General features: G+C 52.2%; 1 protein-coding gene across 1 annotated transcript; it reads right to left on the bottom strand.

Moving 5' to 3' along the window:
• Positions 1–3,258: 3,258 nt before the first annotated feature.
• On the bottom strand, positions 3,259–6,647 carry LOC124689319 (UDP-glycosyltransferase 73B5-like). The gene is made up of 4 exons (XM_047222868.1): positions 5,998–6,647; positions 5,375–5,419; positions 4,891–5,269; positions 3,259–3,558 (listed from the first exon to the last, which is right to left on the bottom strand). The coding sequence occupies exons 1-4, from the start codon at positions 6,645–6,647 to the stop codon at positions 3,259–3,261; spliced, it is 1,374 nt and encodes a 457-aa protein (XP_047078824.1).
• Positions 6,648–11,239: the final 4,592 nt, after the last annotated feature.

Here is an 11,239-nt window from a genome sequence, read left to right as displayed (position 1 = left end):
TGATCAAGGTTATGTAAGTAGCATGTCACTACAGAAATTATTCTTTTTATCGTTTACCGCTCGGGACGAGCGAGAACTAAGCTTGGGGATGCTGATACGTCCCCGACGTATCCATAATTTCTGTCGTTCCATGCTTGTTTTATGACAATACTTACATGTTTTGCTTGCACTTTATGATGATTTCATGCATTTTCCGGAACTAACCTATTAACAAGATGCCATAGTGCCAGTTCCTGTTTTCTGCTATTTTTGGTTCCAGAAAGGCTGTTCGGGCAATATTCTCGGAATTCGACGAAACGAAGACCAAATCTCCTATTTTTCCCGGAAGCATCCAGAACACCGAAGAAGAGTCGGAGAGGGGCCAGAGGGCCACCACACCACATGGCGGCGCGGCCTGGCCTGGGCCCGCGCCGGCCTATGGTGTGGCGCCCCCAGGTGCCCCCCTGCGCCGCCTCTTCGCCTATAAAATCCCTTTCGACCTAAAAACACCGTACCACTTGACGAAACTCCAGAAAGACTCCAGGGGCGCCGCCGCCATCGCGAAACTCCAATTCGGGGGACAGAACTCTCTGTTCCGGCACCCTGCCGGAGCGGGGAAGTGCCCCCGGAAGCCATCTTCATCAACGCCACCGCCTCCATCATGCTCCGTGAGTAGTTCCCCCATGGACTACGGGTTCTAGGCTGTAGCTAGTTGGTATTCTCTCCCCATGTACTTCAATACAATGATCTCATGAGCTGCCTTACATGATTGAGATTCATCTGATGTAATCGGTGTTGTGTTTGTCGGGATCCGATGGATTGTTACATTATGATTGTCTATCTATAAAGTTTATGAAGTTATTGTTGCTGCAATCTTGTTATGCTTAATGCTTGTCACTAGGGCCCGAGTGGCATGATCTTAGATTTGAGCTCTATACTTATTGCTTAGATTGTATCTACAAGTTGTATGCACATGTCACTGTCCGGAACCAAAGGCCCCGAAGTGACGAAATCGGGACAACCGGAGGGGATGGCGGTGATGTGAGGGACACATGTTTTCACGGAGTGTTAATGCTTTGCTCCGGTGCTCTATTAAAAGGAGTACCTTAATATCCAGATAGTTTCCCTTGAGGCCCGGCTGCCACCGGCTGGTAGGACAAAAGATGTTGTGCAAGTTTCTCATTGCGAGCACGTACGACTATAATTGGAAAACATGCCTACATGATTAATAATCTTGATATTCTGTCTTAATGCTATTTCAATCCTATCAATTGCCCGACTGTAATTTGTTCACCCAACACTTGTTATTGGAGAGTTACCACTAGTGTAGATAGCTGGGAACCCCGGTCCATCTTTCATCATTATATACTCGTTCTATATGTCAACTGTTTTCTGGTGCCATTGCTCTCATATTACTATTACTCGCTGCGTGTTACTTGTTACTACTTGCTCTCATATCATTGCTACTTTCACATCACCCCTGTTGCTAGTGCTTTTCCAGGTGCAGCTGAATTGACAACTCAGTTGTTAAGGCTTATAAGTATTCTTTACCTCCCCTTGTGTCGAATCAATAAATTTGGGTTTTACTTCCCTCGAAGACTATCGCGATCCCCTATACTTGTGGGTCATCACTCAGCAAAGGAGAAACTGGTGAGCGTGCCAAAGGAGACGCACCCCTCCTCGAATTCGGGCAAGTGCGCGTTGGATCTTTTAGCCATATCTGTGGTGGCTAGCGCGACCGGCCCGACGAGCCACGCGCGATGGCCGAGCGTCTTGCGGAAGTGCTCCACATAATCCGGTTCCAGCTCATGGAAGCTGTTGAACACTTCGCCGAAACACCTCTGGTCGGCGGCGTTGCTGCTCTGGTAGAAGGCCCACTCCAGCGGCCGCGTCCCGGGGTCCAGCATCTGGCTCCGCCTCAGCTCCACACGGTGCGGCAGCCCCGGCAACAAAACCAGGGCTTCAGGCTCGTCGGGGCAATTCGCCCTCTGCAGCGGGTTGTTGCGTAGCATGGTCTCACTGCATGACCGGGCGAACACGCTGCTGCTGAGGAACACGAGCCGCGGGACGCCGTGCGCCGCGGCAGAGTCCGTGGACCAGGCGAAGAAGCTGTCGGACACGACGGCGTCCACACGGGGACGGGTGGTGGCCAGGAACCGGTCGAAGGGCTCGCGGAGCAGCTGCGTGGCCTGGACGAACTTGACATGGTACTCTGCTCCGTGGGACGGGTTCACGGACTTGAGGTTCTCCATGCCCGGCGGGAGCCCGACGTCGGGGAAAGGCAGGATGGAGATGACGATGGGTTGGGAGCCGACCCCGTGGAGATTGGCGACGTTGGCGCGGTCGACGGCCGGACGGATGATGTCGGCGTTGACAGGCGTGGTGAGGATGGTGCACCTGGCGCCGCGGGCAGCGAATAGGCCGGCCATGTCGGTGGCCGGAATGAGGTGTCCCGGAGCGAAGTACGGGAGGAAGAGGATGTGTAGGGATTGCAGCTGCGACTCATCTCTGGTAGTAGCCATGGATGCGTGCTGTGGACGAAGATCTTCTTGACACTTTTTTTGTGATCTTCTGAGGTGGTCGCAGTAGAAAGAGTCGAGCTGAGAAGGAAAGCTGGAGGCGAATTGGGATTTGGGAGCAGTTCGACTGATAGATGCAGCAATAGTACTACAGTATATATGCAATAATTTTGGTCACCGCACCTTTCACGTGATAACTTATATATTAGTGGGTGCAAATTTTTGAGGTCTTGAAGTAGTTGAGCTTAGATCTAGGAGGGTGATCAATTATCTCGCGCCACATCTACCGTACCCTATGATTGACTTCCCCTGATGTGCTCACCAAATCTGGACGATCTGTGCTTGAGCAGACTAATTATGACAGCAATGGCTTCATATCAAATGATTGACATCGATCTTGAACCGTGGGTACGTGTTTAAATTTACTGAGAGGCGTGCCTAGAACACTGCCAATTTAAAGTCAACGGTATCTACCAGTGACATATCTATCATCCACTCTCTACTTTGAAAATTAGTGTGGCTTTTGACATTTGTTAATTATAAAACTAATAATTAAACGTAAGTGAAACTTTTGTGCAACTAAAGTGATACATGAAAAATATTTTGAAACATCCTGATAAAAAGTGAAACTGGTGATATCACTGCCGACATCACTAGTATTTGTTTCACAAAATATTCGTTATGTTTTAATTATGTTTCAGATTTGTTTCATAATTTTGTGTAAGGATTGGTTAGCACATGGATGATGTCACTGCTGACGTCACTTTGGTAGTGATGTGCCTGGAATCAGGTCTATCGTGAATTCTATCTCACTATCAGGTGGCATACTCGGTAGTTCCTTAGGAAACACATCTTGGAACTCATTTACCACAGGGATTTCTTCAATCTTTACCTCCTTCAAACTGTTAAGCTCTAATCCTATCTCCAACAGAGTATATTTGTCTCCCTGAAACACTATATGACCTCCAATGGAATTGAGGAGTGATACTGTTTTGTCTCCACAATTAATCACTACCCCATTCTCCATCAACCAGTCCATCCCTAGGATGACTGATATATCCTTCATGGAAATGATAAAAAGGTCTGTGAAATAAACACAGTCACATATGGTGATGACCTGTGCCTGTATCACGTGGGTTACTAAGATCGTTCCCCCCGCAAATAAGACAGTTATGGGGTATTCTAATTTGGAACATCTAATCCCGTATTTTTCCACGAACTTCCGTGAAAGAAATGATATAGTTGCTCCTGTATCAAATAATACTTTGCCAGGATGAATAAGAATGTTGAGCGTACCTAAGACTTCTTGATCCGACTCTCCAGCTTGTTTGAAGGTTGTGCAATTCAGCTTTCCATACGGGTTGCCCCTCTTGTTGTTGCGGTTGTTGTTGTTTCCGCCTCCAGCTCGTCCTCCTCCCGAGTTCTGTCCACTCCACGATACCTTGTTCAGACACTCCATCTTGATGTGTCCCTCTTGCCCGCAATCATAACATATGATCCTAGGCTTCTGACAGTCCTTCTGCACATGTCCTTTCAGTTGGAATGTAGTATAAGTCGGACGAAGTGCCGAGACAGAGATCTGTCATGCCGAAATAGCTGGACAGTGACTCGTATGTATCCCCAGTAGGATACACACCTCCCTCATTCGCCATCCATGAAGGATTTCTATCAACTTGCCTCCTAATCTTCTTCTTTTTCTTCTTCTTCACTCCGGAACTTTCACCTACCTCATATTGAGATGTTTTTGATACCCCCATCTCCAAATCAAGAGAAATGAAGTTGGTATCTTTCTCTTCCTGCCCATAGTGTCGGTTAATATACTGGTTAATCTCGCCTCCTTCATCTTCCATATCACATGTGATAGGTTCTTCTTCATATCCAAAGGGTTCCCCGAAACGCCAACCTATCGAGTTCTCGATTGGTAACTCCGAGCAAGCTAGGTTTCCCGAAGCATCTCCCCCATATCCTGCATCATATGACGCTGACACATGTGGATAATGTGGAACGATGTTGGGTGTGAGTGGTTCTGATTTTGTCACCTGGTCACTCAAATCTACATAGTAGTTTAGACTGAAGAAAGGTGTTGTATGTCGGGTTGTGCCCTAAGATCATGCATTCGAGCCTGGACTTTGTCAGGGTCCGTGAACTCAGCTAGCATGTGTGTGACTTTCTCCACCATCTTCATGTGAAGTAAATACATCGTAGTCAGCAAGGACTTGCAGCTGTCCATGTGTTGTGCTTCTACTTCAGGATGTTTGTGTGCCATGAGTAGATGATTCAGAGAAAATCCACCTGTTTCCCGCTTGGAAAAGCACACCTTCCTCCTTCTATAAAAGAGGGCCATGGTCGCCGCCGCGGGCGGCAGCGCGTGCCGTGACTTATGACTTATGACTTTGGACTTTGGCGACGGGACGGGACGGGAGGGGAGGCCACCATGCGTCACGAACCCGCCCAGCGCCGGCTGGCTCAGGATGAGCGTCTGCGGCGCCCACCCTCGTATGAGAAAGCCGCGGTCGTTGTTGCCGGTCAGCTCGGTGAAGCCATCAGGCATCCACTCCGACCGGTCGTCCTCGCTGCCACTGAGCACCCACACGAAGTTCTTGCCGGAGAGGTCAAGGCCACGGGCGATCTCGCGATGCTCAGCAAGGGAGAAACTGGTGAGCGTGCCGAAGGAGATGTACACCACCGAGCCCACCGGCTTCGTGTTTAGCCACCGCAGGCAGTCGTCCACCACATCAGGCGAGCACGCGTTGGATCTTTTAGCCATATCTGTGGTGGCGAGCGCGACCGGCCCGACGAGCCACGCGCGGCGGCCTAACGTCGTGTGGAAGTGCTCCACGTAATCCGGCTCCAGCTCATGGAAGCTGTTGAACACTTCGCCGAAGCTCTTCTGGTCGGCGGTGTTGCTGCCACTGGCGAATCTTAGTGAGGGCAAACCTGGGCCATGGCCCGCCCAGCCCAGGAACCAAATGAAAAATTATACCAATATCTCTATGAGAAAGCCCACTATCTCAGCCCAGTTCACATGAGACGCAGTTCATTTGCTAGCGATTCAGTTCGTCACTTCGTTGATCTTGCTCCTCAGCTGCCCAGAGCAGCAACCATGAGCCAACAACTGAACAGCGGAGTTGTAGCAGCAGCCGGACAGACTCGATCCGGTAAGCGGCGGCCGTCCAGCAGCGAGTATGATCGGCGAGCGGCGAGCGCGCTAAAGTACGCAACAGCAGGAGGCCAGCTAGGCAGCTAGCTACGGTTGGCCCTGCACACCTCCTCTATCTGCTCCATTTTTCCTGCTGCAAAGCCTCGCCCGGCTCCAGTTTTCACCACGCAAACACGTTGCACGCTATTGAGTATATGTAAGTATGTGAGCTGATCTTTAACTATTGTGATCCATGTATGAGAATATATGCCTTATAATTTGGATTTTTTTCTCTCCTTTAGCTTGGCCCGCCCAACATTTTTCTTGAAGCTCCGCCACTGGTTGCTGCTCTGGTAGAACGCCCACTCCAGCGGCCGCGTCCCGGGGTCCAGCATCTGGCTCCGCCTCAGCTCCACACGGTGCGGCAGCCCCGGCAGCAAAACCAGGGCGTCAGGTTCGTCGGGGCAATTCGCCGCCTCCAGCGGGCTGTTGCGCAGCATGGTCTCGCTGCACGACCAGGCGAACACGCTGCTGCCGAGGAACACGAGCCGCGGGACGCCGTGCGCCGCGGCGGAGTCCGTGGACCAGGCGAAGAAGCTGTCGGACACCACGGCGTCCACACGGGGGCGGGTGGTGGCCAGGAACTGGTCGAAGGGCTCGCGGAGAAGCTGCGTGGCCTGGACGAACTTGACATGGTACTCTGCTCCGTGGGACGGGGTGACGGACTTGAGGTTCTCCATGCCCGGCGGGAGCCCGACGTCGGGGAAAGGCAGGACGGAGATGACGATGGGTTGGGAGCCGACGCCGCGGAGATTGGCGGCGTTGGCGCGGTCGACGGCCGGACGGATGATGTCGGTGTTGACGGGCGTAGTGAGGATGGTGCACATGGCGCCGCGGGCAGCGAATAGGCCGGCTATGTCGGTGACCGGAATGAGGTGTCCCGGAGCGAAGTACGGGAGGAAGAGGATGTGTAGGGGTTGCAGCTGCGGCTCATCTCTGGTATTAGCCATCGATGCCTGCTGCCGACGCAGATCTTCTAGACACAACAAAACTACACTTTTTTTTTGTGATCTTTTGAGGTGGTTGTAGTAGGAAGAATAGAGAGCGGAGGAGGAAAGCTGGAGAATTGGGAGCAGTTCGACTGATAGATGCAGCAATTTGTACAGTACTACAGTAGTTATGCAATAATTTTCCCCAATAATTTTGGTGACCGCACCTGTCACGTGATAACTTAGTATATATTAGTGGGTGCAACTTTGTGAGGTCTTGAAGTAGTTGAGCTATCGTTTCAGGAGGTGATTAATTATCTTGCGCCACATCTACCGTACCCTATAATTGACTTCCCCTGCTGTGGTCACCAAATCTGGACGATCTGTGCTCGAGCAGACTAAGCAACGGCTTCATTTCAAATGATTGAACTAAAAATAGTCCTTAGAATTCACATTTTTGTTTAGCTTCTTTCTCAAAATAAAATCATGAGTAGGGATAATCGGAGAAGAAGAGGGATCTCAAAACCATTAGAGTGTAGTCTTTGTAGTGAAATGAGTTAATAGCATAAAACCACCACTTTGATGGTGAAATTTACCATATGGTACCACTTTGCGTTTGCGGGACAAAAAACCACCACATTTTGCGAAGTTTTTTCCGGAATGCGCTAAACACGAATTGAACGCGAATTGACAGGGAATCTGACAGGTGGGGCCTGCTGTAAGTGATGATGTGGCAGGAATCTGTGAGATGGAGAGGAACCCATATAATAATTTAATTAAAAATCCAAAAAGTCTATACAAAAATCTCCCAAGCCGTCCCGCACGCCGCCGCCGACTGGCCGAGCCCGCCTGCCGCCGCCTCGCCGTCTGTGCCTGTCCGGAGCCGCGCACCCGTCCGTGGATCCGACATGCGGCTGGAGAGGAGTAGGACGAGGGCACGCGGGAGATGCAGGGGAGCGACAGCGCGGGAGATGCAGGGGCAGTGCTCCGGCAAGGAAGGCCGGCGCCGCCGACGTGCTCCGGCGAGGATGGCCACCGCCAACGTGCTCCGGCGAGAAAGGCCGCCGCGCGCAGATGAGCCACATCGCGAGCAACGCCGACGACGACCTGCTACTCAGCCGGAGCGGGCTCCCAAATGACCGGCTCCGGCGACCCAATCTCCGGCCGCCCTCCCCTCCCCTTTCTTCCCGTTTGGCCACCCTCTTCTCTCTCTCTCTCTCTTTCCTGCTTCTCTCTGCGGACCGAAGCCATGGAAGCCGCGTGTGAGCTCGGGGGCGCAACGGCGGAGAAGTTCCTCTTCCCGCCGCCGGCGTCCTTGTCGTCGAGGGGGAGGCGGCCGGGGAAAAGGGGAGGGGCGGGCACGACGGGCACGGCGAGCCGCCGCCGAGCCCTCCCGCATGCAGCCGCTGCCGAGCCGGACGCCGGGGATGGGGAAGACGATCTCCGAAGCCGCACGCCGCCGCCGAGCCTGCCCGCAGCCGCCGCCTCGCCGTTCCCGTCGTGCTTGGAGGGTGGCGTCTTACCTCGCCGGCGGCGGCGAGCGCCGGCGGTGGTGGGGGTGACCCAGTGGGGGAGGCGGCGGGTACCTGTGGTGGGGGTGAGCCGGTGGGGGAGGTGATGGTTTTTTTTTTATTTTTTTATTAAAGCAGCCTGATAACTGGGACACGTGGGCCCTCTGTCCACATCAGCAACTTACTGTATAGTGTTGCCACCTCAGCGCTGACAATAGGACCCACCTGTCAGATTCCCTGTCAATTCGCGTTTAATTCGCGTTTAGCGCATTCCGGAAAAAAATTCGCAAAATGTGGTGGTTTTTTGTCCCGCAAACGCAAAGTGGTACCATACGGTAAATTTCACCATCAAAGTGGTGGTTTTATGCTATTAACTCTAGTGAAATAGAATCTGTGACACACCTATTTTTTGATTGCCTAGTGGTTCAATTAACTTGGAAGGAGGTGTGCTATCTTTGATGTGATGATCAATGATTTTATGTCTTAAGTTTTTAAATGGTTGTGTAACAAAAGACACTTGCAACTTAACATTGTTTCTTCTGCTGTCTTTTGGGCCATTTGGAACAATAGAAATGCTCTGGTGTTTAAATAAAACATGGATCAATTTGAAACAGGTTTGGCAGCAAATCCTGATTTATCTGAGGGACTGGAGGGTGCCATTCAAAGATTAGGAGGTGGCCTCTAGTGCATCGGGTTTACCATGTTGTCATTGTTGTGCGAAAAGTTGAGCTGAGTCGCGCTAGTTTGTTCAGACGCAAGAGGAGTGGGAGAACATGAAGAAGGAAGTTGCAATGCTCAAGAATATGCAGCGAACACAAACACAAGTGATGAGGGCTAAAAACAGGTATGGGAGGCAGAAAAACAGGCTTATAGCAGCCAGATTACCAGAAACACAAGTACAAGTTTGCTTCTCTAGCTATCTGGCTCTTTCTCCTCGTCCTTTGTGGTGCCTATAGCAGCTTACCAGATTACACCTCGACTGGGTCACCAGAGATCTTGGTCATCGTGCTCTCTTTGATGCCCCTAATGGTGGCTGTTTCCTCAAGAGGACGTCTCCCGAAAGGCCATGGATATCAAGACGATGTCCGTCGAGATAAGCGGTCTCCACGTGGCCACCACAATGGACCTCTACGATTTTGATAACACTAGTGGCACTTCTCGGCGCACCTTGTTTAAGGGTTGACGTGCCAGCTCGACAATGCTTCATCAAGTGCATATAATGCCTCTTTATATTCTTTAAGACCTGATGTTTGCACTATTAAGGTCGTAATCCACTTATCCTTTACACCATAAGGTCTACCCCTAGGGTAATGCATAGTGCAGTTCACAAAAAAAATACATGTATCCTAACCAGTCACTTATTTAAAGAAGAAGGTGCGGACTTCCAAATCTGGTTCCTGGCGGAGAAAAAAATTCTGCAGAATAGGTATTGGGTCTTGTAATGCTTTTGTGCGATACATATATTCCGGCGGAGTTCGTTTCAGAGACCAAGCTCCTGGGAGCCAAGTGCTCTGCGTTTCTTTCGTATAAGATGGTATTTGAAAGTTTTGAGCAGTTTTGAATTATTTTGCACATATACATACATATGTTTTGTACAAACTTGTAAAAGTTTGCCGAAAATATTTTCCTATATATTTTGGGTTACACATAAATCACAGAAGGGTGACTTTAAATAGAAGAAAAAAAACTTGATTTTGCTGCTCATATTTGTCTTGTCTGTGTGTAGATGACATCTGAAAAGATCCCATTCGATAAAAACTTACTTGTATATTAATTTTAGAATAAAAAAGGAAAACACTGACGTTCCCCCGGGGGAACAAAGTTCTGATCCTCCGGACGATCGATCGTCCGGGTCGCGACACTGAAACAGCCACGCGCGGACGCGCCGCACTGAGTGGCCCCACGCCCAACCGCCCCATGCCCCCAGCGTCCTTATCTTCTTCGCCTCGTTCCTCTCCACACGGTTCTTCCTCTCCACAGCGGCACTGGCCCCATCGATCGATGCTCCCCACCTAATCAATGCTGGCGCCGGCGACCACTGAGAGCCTCGCCACCCTCTACTCCGGTGCCTCGGCCACCTCATCCCCTCCCTTTTCCTTCCTTTCTCCATGGTCGATGCTGCCTTCCGCGCCCGCTGTTGCTTCTTTCCGCGCCTGCCGTGGCTACGGACTGTGCTGCTCACGGTTGCTGCCATCCGAGCGCCGTCGCCGTCGTTGCTGCCAACGGCGCCCTTATTTCTTCCGTCCGCGCGCCGCTTGATAGGTCCCAGGTCGCTGCTGCAGAGGTCGCCCGCCTGGGATTCACCGCTGCCCTCCATCTCCGCGCCCGCGGGCCATACTTCGCACAGCTCACCGAGGTGGTCGCCGCCATGGAATACGTTGTGGAGGTTGGCGGTGGGAGGTCGGCGTTGCTCCCCGTGGCAGACGCCGTTGCTCCCAGCGGCAGACATGCTTGCTACAAGCGGGTTGCGGCCTTGCTACAAATAGCGACGGGCTTTGCTACCATAGCGTGGCGGGCGCTGTTGCTCCCGGCGGTGGGCATACTTGCTACAAGGAGGTTCCGGCCTTGCTACAAAGCTTTGCTACCGTGGCGCGGCGGCGCGGTGACGCTGCTACAAGTGACGGCTGACCTTGCTACATGTGGCGGCTGGTTTTGCTCCAAGGGCTGGCCGGCGTTGCTACCTTGGTGTGGCGGCGCTGCTACCAATGGCGAGGTCGCGTGGAGGCGTTGCTACCGAAGGGGTGCGGCGGTGCTACAAAGGGCCAACGGGGTTGCTGCTTTACCGGCGACGTCTCGTCGGGTTTCTCCGACGACCGCCGTGGTCGACGGAGGAGATGCTCGGGGAGAAGATGCTGCATCAGTTCTCCGGCAAAGCCCTTGACAATGTTCTCTGGCGGCGCTCGCGACGACTTCTCCGGCGACGCCCTTGTGGAGGTTCTCCGGCGGCGCCCGCGATGAGCTCTCCGGCGACGCCCTTGACAAGGTTCTCCGCCAGCGCCGGCGACGCCCGCGGCGGTTCCGGTGATGGTTGAAGCTCACGGGAGGAGCTGGGGCGAGGGAAAAGATTAGCAGCGCCATGTGCGGGGGAAACAGCTCGTTATC

This window comes from Lolium rigidum, chromosome 2 (genome assembly GCF_022539505.1).
Source record: "Lolium rigidum isolate FL_2022 chromosome 2, APGP_CSIRO_Lrig_0.1, whole genome shotgun sequence".
Classification (NCBI taxonomy): domain Eukaryota; kingdom Viridiplantae; phylum Streptophyta; class Magnoliopsida; order Poales; family Poaceae; genus Lolium; species Lolium rigidum.
This window is presented reverse-complemented; position numbering and strand designations above follow the sequence as displayed.

Excerpts from the sequence above, each read along its gene's own strand:
- LOC124689319 (XM_047222868.1), bottom strand. The coding sequence starts at position 6,647 with ATGGCTAATACCAGAGATGAGCCGCAGCTGCAACCCCTACACATCCTC. Across the intron at positions 5,270-5,374 it reads GACCAGAAGAGCTTCGGCGA|AGATATGGCTAAAAGATCCA; the intron begins AGTGTTCAACAG and ends GCTCGCCACCAC. Across the intron at positions 3,559-4,890 it reads TCCCGTCGCCAAAGTCCAAA|GATATATCAGTCATCCTAGG; the intron begins GTCATAAGTCAT and ends ATTTCCATGAAG.